Source organism: Pseudorasbora parva, chromosome 21, assembly GCF_024679245.1.
Source record: "Pseudorasbora parva isolate DD20220531a chromosome 21, ASM2467924v1, whole genome shotgun sequence".
In the NCBI taxonomy this organism is placed as follows: domain Eukaryota; kingdom Metazoa; phylum Chordata; class Actinopteri; order Cypriniformes; family Gobionidae; genus Pseudorasbora; species Pseudorasbora parva.
The window spans coordinates 35,860,699-35,880,335 of record NC_090192.1 but is presented as its reverse complement, the minus strand read 5'-3'; the positions used below and the strand labels follow the sequence as shown (position 1 = coordinate 35,880,335).

Sequence of the window (19,637 nt, the reverse complement as noted above, 5' to 3'; positions counted from 1 at the left end):
CGATGTGTGTTTTGACATCTCTGTTGTGTCCAGTGGTTAGAGCAAATCGAAGTCACCAAATCAGCATTACAGCAGAAAATGTTGGACATTGCAAGTGAAAAGGTAAATGCATCCAAATTCATTACACACTTTGATTTCCACAAGTTCCTCTTATTTGACCCTAGAATAAAATAAAATGGATTAAACACTTTAGTTTAGGGTCCAATTCTCACTATTAACTAGTTGCTTATTAGCATGAATATTATTGGCTATTTATTAGTACTTATAAAGCACATATTAATGACTTATTCTGCATGATACTATTCTACATTCCTTAATCTCAATACCTAAAACATAACACCTTACTAACTATAAAAGAGCAGTAATTAGGAGTTATTATTTATATAATTTAAAAAAAGAAAAAATATAACTAGGAAAATTAAGCCTATTTTTAGATTGTGACATTTCCCCACTAAATTCAAAACATTTTACTGATGTTTCTCATTCGATTATAATTTGCATAAATACTTTAGTGTTTATAATTTTTATATTTTAGTAAATACAGTTCATTCATTTATTTGTATCAATTTATTTTTATTATTTGTATGAAGTATTTATTTTTAAGCTTTTTATGATTGTAAATTATTTAAAAATAATATAAATTATATTTATTATTTTTATATTTTAGTAAATACTAAATATATATATATATATATATATGGGATAAATTAATCAATCTACTATTTATAAAAATATATAATTAATAAAACACTAAAGTATTTATACATGATAAATGATTCTCACTAACAGGATGACTTTTGTTAATGCAGTGTTTTATATCAAAATTATTATTTCCTCTTGTCAATTTCCTCCTAAGGAGCTCTTTAGCGAACAGAAAGGATATTTAGACGATGAATTGGACTACAGAAAGCAGTCTTTGGACCAAGCACATAAGGTAAGCACTGTGCATCATGTTTTCAAGATCAAACATGGCCAATAATCCATATGGTTTACTCTCCAGCACTGCAGAGGAGTGCTGCTCTATTATGAGATGCAGTTCTGTCTTCCTGTGCCCTCTGGTGGTGAATGCTGGCCATCTGCGGCCCACACCCCTCTGTGTTTCTCTCAGCGTATCCTCGAGTTGGAGGCGATGCTGTTTGACGCTTTGCAGCGGGAAGAGAGCGGTGGTAAGGTGTCCGAGATGCTGACCGAGCAGGACCGTGATTCGCTGAGGGAAGCTGTCGATCAGTGGAAGAGGCAGGTCTTGAGTGAATTACGAGAGCGAGATGCGCAGATACTCAGAGAGAGGATGGAACTGCTACAACATGCTCAAGCGGTACCTGTCCGTGTACATCTAAAAAACATAAGTGGAAGAGTTTGTGCTTATTTCTCGAGCAATGTACCGGTCTATATATAGATACTGTACATTTTAAATGTCTATATTTGCTCTTTTGACCAGTCATTCGTTTTGCATTGACAAACAAAGAATTTTCTGCCATTAATACGAAACTTCAGTGTTTAGTGTTAGATGTTTATTAGCTACTGATTTTCTCTCAACAGAGAATAAAAGAGCTGGAAGAGTGGATAGAGACACAGAAACGACAGATAAAGGAATTAGAAGAAAAGGTAATAATATAGATAATTCAACACCGTCGTCTTTTATAATATTATCTTTGTCTCTGTCTAAATATAATGTCTATTCTATTCTCTTCTCTTTTGTTTTGTTGTGTTGTATTGTTTTTTTTTTTTGCTTTTGTTTTTGTTCCCATGTTCAGTTTTTATTTTTATTTTTATTTTTTTCTTTAGCCTTCATTCTTTGGTCGTAGCTCTTCCAGAAAGCAGGAAACTATGTCATCGGATCAGTGGACCCTTGGTAATACATGACAGCTTCATGCATAACAATAGATAATAGGTCTCATATGAAACAGAATTTGTTATAGGGTTTTTATATATATATATATATATATATATATATATATATATATATATATATATATATATATATATATATATATATATATATATATATAAACACACACACTCTTTTTCCTTTGATTACAGTAATAAATTACATTTGTACAATAAAAACAGTAATGTTGATCACTATATTCAAATAGAAAAAGTAAATCAAAATAAATGCAGATGGATGGACGGGTGGACAGATGTACTGACATACGGATGGATGGATGAATGGACTGACATAGAAATGGATGGATGAATGGACTGACATAGGAATGGATGGATGGATGGATGAATGGACTGACATACTATCGGATGGATGAATGGACTGACATACGGATGGATAGATGGATGGATGGATGGATGGATGGATGGATGGATGGATGAATGGACTGACATACGAATGGATGGATTGATGGATGGATGAATGGACTGACATACGGATGGATGGATGAATGGACTGACATACGGATGGATGCATGAATGGACTGACCTATGAATGGATAGAAGAATGAATTAACTGACATATGAATGAATGGATGAAAGGACGGACAGATGGGTGGATGGGTGGTTGGATGGACTTATAGATGGATGAATGGACTGACATATGAATGAATGGATGAAAGGACGGACAGATGGATGGGTGGTTGCATGGACTTATAGATGGATGGATGGACAGATGGATGGATGCTGTAACTGTAAGTGTGTTTTTGTTGATCTCAGGCCTCAAGTGTTCTTCTGTCCCAGAGGAGGAGTGACGCGTGCCGTCAGGGGTCCCTGTGATCTCCTCTGTGCTGATACAAGACTTCAAACTGTTCACATCAACTCTGGAACGTGGAAATGGAATATGGTGCTGTCTATCTTGTGGACTTAAAACAATTTTTATCCTCCTGACCTTTTGAACTATGCGTTGTGTGACCTCTTTGCGTGTGGAATTTAAGGACTCTTAAATTGAAATGCTCTCTCCTTTCCCTGCTGAGCAGGTGGTGCTGGAGGCTGCTTCCCTTTGGAAGCCTGATGGAATGAGAGATGTTACGTTAAAAACCTTCCTCCCACTGTTTACACTCACTCTGCTTCGGTTCCCGGTGGCACTACCCCCCTCCTGTGCGCTGTAGAGATGGAGCTGAAAGTTTAATCCTGGAATTAAAATTATGTCTTGTTTTTTTATGCAAAGGAGCAGTGTTTCAAATAAATTTCTCAGAGGAAGACAGAAAAACTAAGAGGATGTTTCTGCATCTTTTTCTGTTGGTTGAATTTAAAGTGGATTCTGAGGTAAATAAGTGCCTCTGAACAGCCTCAAACTCAAGGTAAGCGTGATTTGCACATGTACTTTTGAATATGGTTCACTTCAAGTCATGTATGGTTTGCTTATAATGTGTGTGTAAGGGTGATTGTAAAGCACAACAGATACACTTTCCACATGTGCATAATTCAAAATCATTTTGTAAATAAAACACTTATTTAATGTCTAAAATAATACTTCAGGATAAAAAAATATTATTGTTTATATTATTTATTATATTACGATGGATGGATGGATGGATGGATGGATGGATGGATGGATGGATGGATGGATGGATGGATGGATGGATGGATGGATGGATGGATGGATGGATGGATGGATGGATGGATGGATGGATGGATGGATGGATGGATAGATAGATAGATAGATAGATAGATAGATAGATAGATAGATAGATAGATAGATAGATAGATATAAATATTATACCGTATCTATTAATGAATGTAGTCTTCTTTTTTTTTTTCAAGTAAGACACTTAAAGTTCTGTATACTAAGATGCCAGACTGAGACTTATATACTTTTTTTTATTATTTATTATATTACTAGTAGGATTATATATTATACTACTCCTGCAGACAGTATTTTAAAGTTATTCTTCTAGATTTCTGTCAAAATAAAGGGTTGGGGAATATATATATAAAAAAAATAATAAAAAAAATAAATATATATATATATATATATATATATATATATATAAATTATTAATAATAAATATGAATACAAATTCTAATATTTTATAAATGTGTAATAATTTATTTTAAAAATTATCTAGATAGACTTTTATAAATAAGTAATATGAATTAAATCATCTACATAATATATAATATTGTAATAAGTAATGTATATTGTAAAGTCTGAATTCTCAAGGTTTTTTTTATAATGAAGTGTCTAGTAAATACTAAAGTGTTAAAGCAATAGTGAGGTCTAGCACAGACTTGAAGGGGTGTTTTCAGAAATTCAACTAATAGACATTTGTAATTTAATGTCACTGAGCTCCTACTTTTCACTCTGCTAAAATTCAACTCTGGTGTGGACGAGAGAGATAGTGGTAAAATCAGTTTGGCCTCCGGCTGATTCTTCCATCTCACTCGGTTAAATCTGCAACAAGAAATGCCACTGCCTTACAATCAAAGAGAAACCCAGGCAGAGAATGCTCTGAATATGGGCTGTGGCTCACAGATACCCAGGAGTCCTTTGTGCTTTCAGAAATGAGGAAACGAGAAGTAGATGTCTTTTACGATCATGGCTTTTGAAGCTTCTTCTGAACTCCTTAACTAGAAAACATGCAGGAAAAACACATTTTTGCTACACGCTTTTGATATGGAAATAAACTGTATGTACACGTGCACTTTCCTACTAAAACTGGTTATGAATTAATGATTGATTATGGATGTTACTGTCTGTTTTTATTGTTTTGACTATTAATATATTACAGTTGTTGACAAAAATATTTTTCGTGTCCATTACGATTCCACATGTGCATGTAAAAAGCGGTGAGATCATCTCTTCAGTCAGGTATGAATGGAGATGAATCGTGCGACTGTTAGATTAGATGAAATGCAAACCTTCTTTCCTCAGGCTATTCTTAGACTTCAGCTTTTGTGCTTTTATGAGCCATTCTGTCTGTAAAGTGTTTTAACGCATTCACTCCCAGAGGCTTTCAGCATATGGGCCAGGATATCCTGTCCTTTGGGCACATGTTCAACCCTCCAGATGGACTTTCCCAGATCTCCACATGCACAGATGAGACCAGACACACTGGACACGACATCTGCATGCTCTTGGTAAATTTGGCATCCGTCTGTTTAACATGAATTGCAACTCAATTTCCTAATGCAACCCATGAGCTGATAAATCACTGATGGATAAATATTGATTTAAATATATAGAACTCATTATTATTAAAACTTATTTTTGAAGGTGTTGCTTTTTACAAAATGAGTTGGTATTGTACATTGTTCGTTCATGTTAGCTAAAGGAGTTAAATTAAATTTAACTTTATTTACAGTGTTACCAAACAGCTTTACAATACACCTCACTGCATTACATCATAAACCAGACTATAATAAAACATGCAAATGCTTAGAAAAGGGTATGTGGTGTGTTTGCAATGTTTAAAATGTTTGCACCAAGTTCAATGTCATTGATTTATAATGCATTATTGCTAAACTGAACCTCATTAATTACTAAACCTCATAAATTGTGAATAATCTTTACTTACTGACCTTGCTTTTAAAATAATATAAATGCATTGCTTATTATTTTCAGAGTAGCCTCATACATTATTATTGGTGCTAAACATGATCGAGACCTGCTCTGAATTAGTTTTTATATCACTATACTTACAGTTACATTATCTCACACTGTATCTTTCTATGAATTCTCAAAAAATCAATATCTAAAAAATTATGCATTGCGAAGCGCGATGGATGGACGGATAGATAGATAGATAGATAGATAGATAGATAGATAGATAGATAGATAGATAGATAGATAGATAGATAGATAGATAGATAGAGGTACATACATACAATTCGGTATATGCATGCACACATACATAACCATAAAAAATTAAATCGATAGATAGATTAAAATATACACTTTGTACATTCATATGAACATTTTCAGAGGAATTTTCCAGTTCCTCTTCTCACACTTACTCTTTTGTGAATGCGATTATCTAAAGAGTCAGATTCAGAAGACTCTCTCTGATTGAACTGTTGTAAAACAATCGATTGTCGCTGGTCTCGAGGGAGCGCTCGTGCCTGGAGGATTTCAGCACCACGCCTCTCTGGACAGCTCCTATAACAGCACCTGCACGCCTGACAGTCGCTCTCTCAGCCGCTGACACTCATGGAAGAAGTGTGTCCCTGCAATACTACTCCAAAGATTCTTCAAACACGCTTCCCATATCTTCTGTGAACCATGGCTGAGAAAAGACTCCTTCCTCCGGATGATGACCAGGGTTCCCTGTTGTCCAGACTGGGCACTGACAGCCCTAAACCCCGGGTGAAGTTCGGGGGGATGTTCTGTAACATCGAAGGAGCTTATGAGAATAAAACCCTGAATTTTGAGTCGTACAGCCCCAGTTCTGCCAGGAGGAACCCCCGGGGACGAGTGGACGATCAGAGGGACAATTTTAGCGACACGTCGAGCATGAGTGATTTCACCAGCGTGAGTCAAACACCACCGAACCGAACACAGTCCACCCCGTCCTGCAGTTCACAGGGTCAGACCCTCGTTTACCCCACCGGAACCAGTCGCGTGCACAACGGGCGGCGAGAGGTAATCACTTACTTCACTATCTCTGTTAATGTGTAGATCATCCAGCTCTCACTGAGTTTAAAGTATATTAACTCTGCTGCCAATTCATTCTAGATTACAAAATGTTTCTCAAAGCTTTATACAAATATGGGAAAGTTTTAATATTTAAAACTTAATGCACAATGTATTTATTTTTTATTTGTTTGCTTGTGTGTGTGTGTGTGTGTGTGTGTGTACTTGTTTATATTATAAACCTGAGATCACATTGTGGGAATCAGCCAACAGTCCCCGCTTGTACAGTGTAAAATCCATTGCGCCTGTGCAATGTCCCCACAATTCACAAAAACAATGTGTGTGTGTACATGTTTTTCTAGCCTGGTGGGGACTTACACCTGAATGCACACAGACTCATGGGGACTCGTGTCACTGTGGGGACCTAATTGAGGTCCCCATGGGTACAAAAGTTTATAAATCATACAGAATTAGTTCTTTTGCAAATTAAAAAAAAAATGCAGAAAGTTTCGTGTGATTGGTAGGTTTTGGGGTAGGGGCAGTGTAGGGGAATGGAATATGGTTTGCACAGTATAAAAACCGTAACGAGTCTCCAGAAAGATAGCGCACCGTGCGCGTAGGTTGTTGTTTTCAAGTTATAAAAGTTAAAAGTACTTTTTAACAATTGCTCTGTCCGTAAAAATGCGGGCTATAATGCAGTATTTTAACTATTCGGCGTGCTTTTTTCCTTCTTCTTTTTTCAGATTCAGATATGTTTTCTTCTGTGATGTGGGCTATAGTTTGTGCATCAAAGAGTTCAATTTACTCTATTACCTAATTTACCATGGATAAAGAAAAACAATTTTCCTGAGATTGTGACCAATAAAACATGTTCACTTTTATAACTTTTTAAATACATGTAGGCTATTTGTGTCTTTGAGCTGTCGAACGAGTAAATTTATACAGGCTACTTAAATTATCCAGCCTACTTTCTTATAAAAAGTCGTGTTTTTTTTGTTTTGTTTTTAAGAAGAAGAACTGTATAGAGACTGGACTCTTGCGCTGAAGGTCCCGCCTCACCCCTGAGTGTGTGAATACTAAAGCAGCAGATGGTGAGCAGACACAGACAGAGAGGGTGGGGGATCTACAGGGCTTTTGTCTACTGTGACTATTGAACCCCGGTGATCTTAAACTAAATTACACCCCGAAAACTGGCACCCGTCGACGCGCCCCGTCGCTGCGCCTTTATTCTGACGTGAGCACAGATTCAGGCATCATCATCATCACCACCATCGCTCGCGTCCTCGGGTAATAGAAAGCTGCTCACAGACTGGTGCCATGTCTTTCCAAGGCAAGAAGAACAACCCTCGCGTGACGGTAAGAAATGTTAGCACCGGTGAATGTTTGCTGGCTGCATAACGGAGACCTATGATGATGAGGAGGAGGAGGATGGTTTTATTGTGCAGTCATGGGTGAGCCGCCGCCGGCAACAACCTGCTGTCCTCTAACACTGCTCGGGAAGCCGGTAAACATTTAAAAGCTGCACTAATGCATTTAATGATGTGACAAATGCACTGTAGATGAAAACGCTGAGCAGGGGTGTGTGCTTCGGTGTTAGTCTGCCATGGCGGAGGCTAATTCCGGTTTCTCGTGTCCAGTGTGCTGCCTTTCATTCATTCATGCATGGCTCATATCGGTACCGGTTGTTCTGACTTCTTCGTGAACCGAAAATACACATTGTTGGCTTTATATGTTATCTAATGCAACCGCTGTTCCATTTCCGCACATTGCGCAAAATGTCAGAATTAGACGCGCTTCGTGAGCGTTTATATCTCTTCTCTGGCCTATTAAACATGTGATGGGGGGGTGTGGGGGGGGTGAATGTTTTTCAATTTTTGGTGAATGTTAAACCTATTTTGCAATTGTAATGACGTATGTCAACGTACCAGTTCATTTGACATTAAAATATGCTTGTTGCTGTAAAATATGCTTATAATAATACTGACAGCACAATAAAAAGCCACATTCATGAGCTATATTGGCCCTTTCAGCTATTGTGTTCAACAATTACAGAAAGATAAAACACCATAACAGACATTACATTAAAAGTAACCCATAAGGTTCATAGTATATTAAGAAAAGAAAAAAAAAATCATGTTTTTTTCACGATGTTTTAATAAATTTAAACAAATGTGATTACATTTGAAATCCCCTGCTCTCCATGCATAATTTCATTAATTCATTGCTTTTTAAATATTTTACTATGAATGTATACATAGTCTTGTTAAATATAATAAAATATCCTCATTAAATACGGTTTATTTATTTATTTGGGGTCCTATAATGCCCCTTTTGTTTCCAAGATGAAAAATAAGTCTCTGATGTCCCCCAGTGAAGTTTTAGCTCAAAATACCCCACAAATATTTTTATAGCATGTTAAAATTGCCACTCTGTGAGTGCCGTTTTTGCATGTGTCCCTTTAAATGCTAATGAGCTGCCCCTTTATAGAAGAGGGCGGAGCTTCAAGAGTTTGTGTTATAGCAGCTCTGCAGACATTCACTGAATGTATCAGAAACTGTTCAGCCGTTTGTTCAACCCAGAGTTGGACTGATAGAGAGACTCGGAGAGAAGAGGTGAAGAGAAGCTTGTTGTAGTTTTTAAAAAGCGTTTTCTTTAAAAGACAATATCTCCCTTTGGTTTGAACTTTGAGCGAAAGGTAAAAAAGTGAAATCATATCAGCTACCTCTTTAAAACAAAATAAACGCATATGGTTTCATTGTAGAATTTTTACATTCTTTCTCTGTAAAAATTAAACGTTAAAAATTATATAATATTATATTCATTTATATATGTTAAATATTACAAAGGGGCTTTTTACTCCAGGGTATCTTTTGCCAGGAATATGTGCTTGCATTGTTTATATGTTCTTTACCATGTTTGGTTTCAGTAACAAAAGTGATGCTCTATTATAAAGTGTACCAAATATAATGACTTAATAATAAGCGAGGATTCATCCATGTGCACTGCAGGAGCGAGGGAACCCAGGGAAGAGCGCTGTTAACTCTGCCAAATTGGATCTAATTCCCTTCCGCACAATTTGGCACTGCAGCCTGACCGTTAGAGTCCCCTGTCTGACCCACATTCAAAGCACAGTGAAGCACGAATACTCAGCGTGACTTTTGGAAACATCTGCATTTTATTTAAAATGTTGAAAATAAAATTTCCATATTCATTCGTCATATTATTCATTAATAAAAGGCCCTTTATATTCAATACTGTAACATGAAGGGTCATTCTGGTGATGCATACTACGTCCTAGACCCCTCGCTGTCTGTCTCGTCTCTCCTCAAGCAACATTGTGGCCCAGAATCGGAAATGCACGGCAGGGATTTTTGGCAGTGCCAGTGATGGGCTGCCAATGAAAGTGTCACATTACATTAAAGTGAAGCTCTGTGGGTTGCATGCCACCCTGGCACAGTTAGTGTGGTAAAATACCCTTAAGCAGAAAAGTTTCATTTATTTCTTTATTTAGCCATGCCTGTTCAGACTTTCGCTGTGTGTGTTAGGTTTACTGCCTTTGAGTCGAGGTTGGCATTGTCTAACGGCACCGCCCGTGAATGCCTGTGTGCCCTCACAAGCCCAGTTAGTGGTTTTAGTTCTATGCTAGCAGTGAGTGAACAAGCATTGTGTGTGTGTGTGAATGTGGTGGTCTCCTGTAACTCTGCTAATGATTTGGACTCATTAGAAATGGTGCAAAAAAAGGACGGTGAATAGTGTCCGTACCATTCCTCGCTATTGATTTATGCAAAACCACGGCGGTCATGCATGAATAATGGAGTAAATAGAAAAGTGTTGTTACAGATGAATGGAGTTGCCTGTTATCTTTTTGTATTGTCTGTCTGGATTTTCAATGATATAATCTCTCTGATTAGCTCCTTAAAGAACCCTGCATATTCTGCACAGGAGGATTTGCATGCATTATAGCCCTCTTTGTGCTCGTGTGCTTTGAAATCACTGTAAATCTGTAGCCAAAGACCTCTGGAACTGGGTCAGCAGAGTTTCAGTGAAATCTGAGTTAAATATAATGTTTTTTGGCACCTCCACATCTTGGTGTGAGTGATGTGAAACCTGTGTTGAAAAATGGTTTTAGTCTCAATTCTTTTATGTTCCATGGAAGAGTGAACGGCTACATCACAACATGCTGCACTATATCCAGTCTTTCTTTTTCTCCACAGAGTGACAAACTCATCATTAAAGGTGGAAAAATCGTGAATGATGACCAGTCATTTTATGCCGACATTTACATTGAAGATGGAACCATTAAGTAAGATTTTGTTATTTTTAAAATCTGCAAATGTAGTTCATATACATTAGAACTGGATTATTTGAAATAAAGATATTGTGATTATCAATCTGAGATAATGATTCTCCCACAATGCTTAATAGACAACAACACACAAAATTCTGGTTGAGTGAATGATTTAATGACTCACTCAAAGACTTAACTTGTTTCATTACTGGACGAATCATCGTTTTTGAACAAATCTCTTGAATGAATGATTCAATGATGGATACATTTTTTTTTTTTTTTTACAGTAATTCATACAATGTTCAAGCATCACATTGCTTTCAAAAGGCAGTTTGCTCTATTTTGATTGCTACTGTAGACATCAGTGTTTATATCTAAACTATAAACTAGAAATAATAGTACTGTGTTATTGAAAATAATGTTTGTGAAGCAGTTTCATATCCATACTTGACAACTGCTCTCTCTGGGCAGGTGATTTTGTCAAAGGTATAATAGACAGGCGAATCACTTTCTTTTATGAATGAGATCGTGTGGGTGTTTGAATCAAGATCACGATCTTTTAACAATGAATTGTGCAGTTCGTATATAGAATTGCAATGATACATTAATTTAATTTAGCTTTAATCCAAAGGGTTTTACCCATCCCAAGTTCATTTTAAAGTTGTTGTTTATATATATGACTGTTAAAATGAATGCAAATTCATTTTAACGGCATATTTTTTTTCATTAACGCAGCACGCATTGTCTGTTTGATCCGTGACGTAGCCCGTAGTTGGAGAAATCGAGAGAAGCCATATGACGTAAAGGATGCAGCAGCAAACATTAATAGGGAAAGAAAAGGGTTAACATTAACATTACTATTCTGAAACAGTTCAGAAATAGTTATCGCCTACATAAGCTACCGTATTTTCTGCTTAACTTTAATTAGACTCCAGGTTGTAAGATAAGTGAGTTTTTTAACTGAGCACATTCTCTACAGTCCGAGCGCGATACACTTCAAGCTCACTCTTGCTCATATCCAAGGTAAATCATTAGCACCATCACCACTGCAGTTCATGTGTTTTATTAAACTAAATACATTACAATCGGCTAAAAAAAATAGGAAGGTTACTTTTCTGAACAAGAGCGCTACCGAGTCCGTGTTTCTCACACTGTTTACGTAAATCGCAGCACTGTTCAGCGCATTATTATTAAAACATGAAACATATTTAAGATACATTTACAACAGATAAAAATGTGAGTCAACTCATGACAATCATGTGATTAATCGCGATTAAATATTTTAATCGATTGACAAGCCTAACTTTGTATTATTCTGACTGGCAGGCAGATTGGCGAGAACCTTATTGTACCTACTGGTGTGAAGACAGTGGATGCCTATGGGAACATTGTGATCCCAGGAGGCATCGATGTTAACACAAGTCTACAGGCCCCTCACCTGGGCATGACCCCAGCAGACGACTTCTATCACGGCACCAGTGCTGCTCTGGCAGGAGGAACCACCATGATCAGTATGTCATTACATCAGCATCTTATTTGTATGGAGGAGAGAGCAGAAGACTTACATTAGTTATCAGATCATTAAAGGACAAGGAATTTTTAAGTTTATCTTGATCGTTATATCTTTGTGAGTACAGTTTATAGAACAGTTTATAGGGGGGGGGGGGGAGGGATAAACTTAAAAATTCGCCAGAGTTGTCCTTTAAACCTATTGTGGAAGTCTAGTAGAAACAGTAAGCCATTACTGTGGACAGAAAGGAGGGTCTCTGGTTTAAGAAAAGTGTGTGTGTGTGGTTCAGTGTTAGGGCATAAGAGCTTGTCGGGACTCATAAAATCAGTTGAATTGGGGTCACAGCGCTGTCACTGCCTGTTCTCTTCTCTTTTGCTCAACTTTTCTTAGATTAGCCACTGTACTGTTATGAAGCCAGTTAGGACAGAGAGATGTCTCCTTCACAGCATTTGCATTGTTCATTTGAACTGTCCTCAAAAAATGAAAATTGTCACCACTCACCCTCCTGTTGTTCCAACCATTCCTCTTCGGAATCTAAATTAAGACTTTTTTCTTTAATGAAAGAACAGACTTTCCATTGAAAGTCTATTGACCCAAAATTCAGATGCTTCAAAATGTCCATGAATAGATCATCAAATAAATTAATGCAAATAATCCATGAAGTTACTCAATTATAAGCAGCTCATAAAACTAGCATGCATTATTATATAAGAGTGAGCTTTTTGCTGAATTATAGCATCTTAGACTGCTTAAAATATTAGATCAATATCCATTTATGGCCACAAGCATTTAGATCAGGATTTTGTGTTCCTTGAGGTTAACTTATGTTAATAAAGTTTTTGTAGAAAGAAAGAGAAATATATATGTGTAAAAATTATCAACCCTCATTTTTAGCCTCTGTCTGAAATGATCTGTTTTTAAGGTTTGGCTTCTTTTAAGGGGTTAGTTCACCTAAAAGTCATTACCCGATGATTTAGTCACCCCCAAGCCATCCTAGGTGTATATAACATTCTTCTTTCAGACAAATGCAATTGGAGATGTATTAAAAAATGTCTTAGCTCTTCCCAAATTTATAATGGCAGTGAATAGAGGATTTGATTTTGAAGCCCAAAAAGGTGCATCCATCCATCATGGAAAAAAAATCCACATGGCTTCGGGGGGTTAATAAAGGCCTTCTGAAGTAAAGCAATGAATTTGTGGAATAAGCATATAAAACTTTTAAAACTAAAATAACTTCTGACAGACAGCCTATAAGTTGACTTATTTCAAAAGAGTAACCCCTGACACGATGTAGGAGTAGCCTAAGCTTTGACGACTCTCGTGGTTCAAATAAATAAGGCTGGGTAACAAACTAAATCGTCTTTTTTATATCGAATCGTCCGACATTTGTCTTTAAAAATTCTAGTTTATCATGTGCCAGTTCAGTGGTTACTCTTTCCCTGTAAATCGATGCGTACAGCCTTCTGTCGGAAGCTATTAATTTTAGTTTCTAGTTATAAATATTGATATTTTTCTCACTCAAACACGTTGCTTTGCTTCAGACAGCCTTTATTAATATTATTAATATTAAAAATATAATATTTTTGAAGTCAATAAAAGTATCTATCCATCATATAACTGCTCCACATGGCTCCGGGGGTTAATAAAGACCTTCTGAAGCTTAGTGATATGAACTAAAACTAAAACTAACTGGACAGCGGTACAGAAGTCGACTTACGGCAAAAGAGTAACCCCTGGGGTGATGTACACAAGCCTTGACGCCTCTTCAAAAATGAACCAACAAGTTTATCGAGCCATCATAGAAAGTGTGCTGACCGTCTCAATCCTGCCCTGGTATGGGAATGCGACAAGTCAGGATAAGCACCAGCTGGAGAAAGTAGTGCGCAGAGCATCCAAGATCATTGGCTTTAGTCTGCCTACCATAGCCTCACATTATGTCAGCAGAATTATTAGGAAGGAGAGAGACGTCACCAATGACCCCAACCACCCAGCACATCACCAGTTTACTATTCTGCCATCAGGGAAGAGGTACAGAAGCATTACCAGCAGAACATCACGCTTCAGAGATAGCTATACGATATTTAAACATAGCCAAAAACAGTCTAACTGAAATCAAACTTTCAAGGATTAAGCTGTGTCGCTTGCACTCAGCACTTTATGGTCCGGTCTATAACCAGTCCACACCTAATGTGCAATATGTGTTGTTCATATCTGTGCTGTGTCAGTGCGTTGTGTTAACTATGTGAGCATACCAAGACAAATTCGTATCAACTGTATTGTTGAAATGGCTAAATAAACGTGAACCTTGAAGTCACTGCCATAAAGCTTGGTAGATTCAGGACTTTATTAGACTCTGGTTGTATTTGTCTGAAAGAAGAACGTCATGTTCACCTGGGATGGCTTGAGTGGGTGAGTAAATTATGGGATAGTTAAACATTTTGGGTGAACTAACCCTTTAAGGCTTGTCAGTAAACGGCCACAGCTATTATTGGCTAAAGACACTGCTTAGGAAACCGTATCAATGCCCACAAGGAGGTGTTTGGAAAACATTATCCATATAAAACCATCATTCACAGACAAAGCATTGTGAAAACATTTACTTACAGTTTATGGTGTAGCTGCTGTCAGATTTAATACAGCTGGCTGCTTCATCTTTAAACAAAAGCTTCTTTGCAAACTCTCCATTACACTTTGCCTCGCCCTCGTCTACAAAACAGTCTGCAGTCGAATTCTCCAAGCAATCATATAATCCTCCATTAAAAACAAACCATCCACTTGTTCCTGATGCTGGTATCCTTCAGAAATCTCTACAAACGTGAGCAAATGAGCTGTTTAAGCATGATGTGTAAAATTAAACGTCCCTTTGCCTTTTGCGTTTACTCTTCCATTTGTCCTGTTGTCGGCAGACTCAAATGCAGTATGTCAGAACCTGAGTGTGCCTCTGTATACTGTATCCAGTGTAGACAGTGTTAATTATTATTTGGAGCTTGATTAAATGGTTTGTGCATAAAGAGGAGAATGTTTTAAGCTATGAAACATGCAGGATGTTTTAATGGTACAAAAACCTTTTAAAAAGATCAAGGCAAATTTGATTTCTCATGTCATGACCATTTAAAGTCAGTATAAAACGGAAGTTGTGGTACACATCCGAGTGAAACGGCATGTGGAATAAGCATAGGGAATAAGCGGGAATAAGTACAAATGTAGGGCGGGACTTGATTTTGTCCATCGGGAATTGATTGGATGGTTGGTTCGATGTCATTGCGAGAGAAAAGGAAGTTATTTTAGTTAAAGATTACGACTCACGAGGACAAAAAAAGTGATGTGCATGAATCAATCATTTATAATAAATATGATGCATGCAATATTTTAATGAAAACGGCAAAATTTGTCCATGGTGATTTCATGGTGACTTTGGAGTCTATTTCTCAGCATATTAATGTGTTTTTCATCAGCATGCTCTGCTCGTCTTGCTCACTTCCTTTAGTTGACCATGTTGTGCCTGAACCGGGTTCTAGTTTGCTGGCAGCGTATGACCAGTGGAGGGATACGGCAGACAAGAGGTCGTGCTGTGATTACTCTCTGCACATCGACATCACTCGCTGGCATGACGGGCTGTTTGAGGAGCTGGAGTCTCTGGTCAAAGATAAAGGTGATGTGAGATTTCAGGTGTGACTTTGATATTTTTGTTTTCTGAGTTCTTAGGTTAGGTCACATTCAGCATTCAGCTCTGGATCTATATATTAGCTACATTATAATAACACATTTTTGTTTTTCATTTTAGGGGTCAACTCGTTCCTCATCTTCATGGCTTATAAGGACAAGTACCAGAGCTCTGATACACAGGTTTGTTGGCCATGTTACATCTTTTCTGTCTAATTCATAGTCCAACTTTAGTTGGTCTTAAATACTTACTTATCTTAGTAAAAAGAACAATGTTTACAGCACTCAAAAATTTGGGATGGGTAAGATGTTTTTGAATGTTTATGCTCACCAAGGCTGCATTTTTTTTAAAATTAAATATACAGTCAAAACAGTCAAAAAAACACAACAATTACTGTAGTTGAAGTATACATTTTATTATAATCAATGTATTTACTGTCACTTTTGATCAAATGCACCCTTGCTCACTCTCAGAAAAAACATTTTCAAAAGGTACATTTTGTTCCTAATAGGGGGCATATTGGTAAATTAAAGGTCCATATTAGTACCTAAATTATACATATTAGAACCTAGAAGGAACAAAAGTGTATCCTGTAAAAAAGGTACCACCCCAGTGACAGCTTTTGTACTTTTTTTCTGAGAGTGCTAAGTAATAAATTCTTTACAAAAAAATCTTATTGGCCCCAAACTTTTGAATAGCGATGTGTTTATAGATGATATTTCCAAGAACTACCACTCTCTGTGTCTGTAGATCTATGAGATGTTTAGTGCCATGAGAGAACTGGGGGCCATTGCACAGGTTCATGCTGAAAACGGTGACATCATTGATGAGGTAACTTTGATTTATTTATTTACATTTAAAGGGAAAGTTTACCCATGAATATTCTTATAATCATTTACTCACCCTCAAGTTGTTCCAACACTTGTATAAATGTCTTTCTTCTGTTGAACTAAAAAGAAGATATATTTTAAATATTGGTGACCATACAGTTGATGGACCCCCATATTTTCTTTTCTCCGTACTATGGAAATTTTCATAATTGGGTAAACTGTCCCTTTAATATAGATGTCTTCAATTGCTAATGCATTTAAATAATGTCTTTTATAAAATATGCAAGTCTTTTCCTCCATACCATTGTTGGTTTTGTTTGTAATCGCAGGAACAGAAGAAGCTTTTGGATCTGGGAATCACTGGCCCAGAGGGACATGTACTGAGCCACCCAGAGGAGGTTAGTCTTAGTCACCATGAAAGAAATCAAACTGGACAATTCCTGTTTTTATGGAATATTGCATTATCTATAATAAATGATTTATCTGTGAACAGCATGTTTTTAAAATTATTGTGAATATTTCCCCTCCCTCTTGCAGCGACATCTCTTCTGTGATGACCTGTTTACTGACATGAGGGCGGGGCAACCTGTCACTCACATGAAATTGACCAATAGCAAATCACAACCATCCAATCAGTTCAGATGGACAAGATCAACTCCCTCCCTACATTTATTCTTGTTCAACAAGCTGTTTCACTCAGATATAATCATATTTCCCTTTGACTATTTAAATCTATTGTATTAACAGAATGATTTTGTAATGGATATTTCAAGGTAAAAAACAAACATTTTGTAGACTTGATTTTGTCCATCAGTAATAGATTGATTGGTTGTGGTTTGTTATTGGTCGATCTCATGTGAGTGACATGTTGCCCCGCCCCCATGCCAGTAAATCATCACAGAAGAGGTGTCGCTGCAAGAGGGAGGGGAATTTCTTTTGTTTAAAGGTCCCGTTCTTCGCGATTCCATCTTTCAAACTTTAGTTAGTGTGAAATGTTGCTGTTAGAGCATAAATAATGCCTCTAAAATTATAAAGCTCAAAGTTCAATGCCAAGCGAGATATTTTATTTAACAGAAGTTCCCTTTCAAAGCCTACAGCGAACGGCCGGTTTGGACTACAGCAGGAAGTGCAGGGATGTAATGACGTCACTAGAACCGTTTGTTGACTAACCCTCCGGCCACAAGAACACGCAAAATAGGGGGCGTGGTCTTGTTGCTCTCCCACGTGGAGAAGAGCGCGCATTCAGCGATTGCATCTCCCCGTTATGGTAAGAGGCGGGACCTTTCCGGGCAAAGTGCGCTAAGCTGCTGTCCAATCACAACACGGGAAGCGCTGGCCCAATCAGAACTCGTTACGTGTTTCTGAAGGAGGGACTTCATAGAACAAGGAAATCATCAGGCCGTTTTTAGGACAGAGGAAACAGCGCTGTACAGATAAGTAAATAGTGTGAAAAATACTGTGTTTTTTTTTACACGCGAAACATGAACTCATGTTATATTGCACACTGTAAACATAACCAAAGCTTCGAAAACACGCTAAGAACGGGACCTTTAAAGATTATGAGGGCACTGGAATAAATGTTTAAAAAAAGTAATCATCCGATAAATCATTTATAATAACTTTATAAATAACTTAATATCCAAATCTGTTCTACCACTGGTGAACATTTGTATTACTAGTGCTGTTTTTCTCCAGGTGGAGACTGAGGCTGTGTATCGAGCCATCACCATTGCTAAACAGGCCAACTGCCCGCTCTACATCACCAAGGTGATGAGCAAACCTGCTGCTGATGTCATTGCCAAGGCCAGGAAAAAGGGTACGGCTGTCGATAGAGCTGCTCTGAAACACTGTTACAGAAACGCAAAGAAACCATCAGAAGAGGCTGTGAATGTGTGTGTCGTGCTGCAATTTATTTTCAGGCATGGTCATCTATGGGGAACCAATAGCAGCCAGCCTTGGCACAGACGGGTCGCACTATTGGAGCAAAAACTGGGCGGAAGCTGCTGCCTTTGTGACGTCTCCTCCTCTCAGTCCGGACACGAGCACTCCGGATTACCTCAGCTCTCTGCTGTCCTGGTGAGCAGCAACACACACGACCAGCCACTGGAGCTTTTCACTGACATTTACAGCAAATGTGTCCATCAGTAGAGCTTGACAATACATGTTATCCTTCCCATCCATCCATCCATCTATCTATCCATCCATCCATCCATCCATCCATCGTTTTAGTTCTATTCATCCAAACATTGTTCTATAGTTTTAACATAATAATAAATATATCTTGGTTCAATATAAATAATAGTTCCATCCATCCATCCATCCATCCATCGTTCTATAGTTCTATAATAATACATTTTAGTTCTATATAAATATAGTTGTCTTTCTATCCATCCATCAGCCATCATTTCAGTTTTATCCATCCATCTTTCTATAGTTCATCATAATAATAAATCTATCTTAGAAAGATATAACTATATTTATTTATATAGAACTATCATCTATCTAGCCATCATTTTATCCATTCATCGTTTTATAGTTCTATTAATCCATCCATTGTTCTATAGTTCTATCATCATAATAAATCTATCTTAGTTCTATATAAGTAATAGATCCATCAATCCATCATTCTATCATACTAAGAAATATTAGTTATATATATATATATATATATATATATATATATATATATATATATATATATATATATATAGTTTCTATCATTCCATCCATTGTTCTATAGTTCATCATCATCATAATACATCTATTTTAGAAAGATAATCAACTATCCATTGTTCTATATTGTTCTATAGCTCTTTCCATCCATCATT

At 37.1% G+C, this 19,637-nt stretch overlaps 2 protein-coding genes across 13 annotated transcripts in view; both read left to right on the top strand.

Moving 5' to 3' along the window:
• jakmip3 (Janus kinase and microtubule interacting protein 3) overlaps positions 1 to 3,158 on the top strand; it is a 41,404-nt gene extending 38,246 nt beyond the window's left edge. For 7 of the 11 annotated variants that reach the window (XM_067429975.1, XM_067429974.1, XM_067429973.1 and 4 more), the window contains 6 exons: positions 34 to 102; positions 857 to 934; positions 1,109 to 1,315; positions 1,540 to 1,605; positions 1,755 to 1,852; positions 2,662 to 3,158. In XM_067429975.1, the coding sequence (XP_067286076.1) occupies positions 34 to 102; positions 857 to 934; positions 1,109 to 1,315; positions 1,540 to 1,605; positions 1,755 to 1,805 (471 nt within the window). In that variant the 3' untranslated portion in view covers positions 1,806 to 1,852; positions 2,662 to 3,158. The remainder of the gene's footprint in view (positions 1 to 33; positions 103 to 856; positions 935 to 1,108; positions 1,316 to 1,539; positions 1,606 to 1,754; positions 1,853 to 2,661) is intronic. The other 4 variants (XM_067429971.1, XM_067429967.1, XM_067429966.1 and 1 more) reach the window with 1 other exon arrangement.
• Positions 3,159 to 4,229: 1,071 nt separating this feature from the next.
• The window catches only part of dpysl4 (dihydropyrimidinase like 4), a 27,620-nt gene continuing 12,212 nt past the window's right edge, over positions 4,230 to 19,637 (top strand). The window contains exons 1-10 of one of the 2 annotated variants that reach the window (XM_067429976.1): positions 4,230 to 5,025; positions 5,994 to 6,526; positions 10,732 to 10,820; positions 12,132 to 12,316; positions 15,803 to 15,967; positions 16,100 to 16,161; positions 16,730 to 16,810; positions 17,139 to 17,207; positions 18,505 to 18,625; positions 18,729 to 18,885. In XM_067429976.1, coding sequence (XP_067286077.1) covers positions 6,167 to 6,526; positions 10,732 to 10,820; positions 12,132 to 12,316; positions 15,803 to 15,967; positions 16,100 to 16,161; positions 16,730 to 16,810; positions 17,139 to 17,207; positions 18,505 to 18,625; positions 18,729 to 18,885 — 1,289 coding nt within the window. In that variant the 5' untranslated portion in view covers positions 4,230 to 5,025; positions 5,994 to 6,166. Of the gene's footprint in view, positions 5,026 to 5,993; positions 6,527 to 7,583; positions 7,874 to 10,731; positions 10,821 to 12,131; positions 12,317 to 15,802; positions 15,968 to 16,099; positions 16,162 to 16,729; positions 16,811 to 17,138; positions 17,208 to 18,504; positions 18,626 to 18,728; positions 18,886 to 19,637 lie in introns of those variants that run through there. The other variant, XM_067429977.1, reaches the window with a different exon arrangement.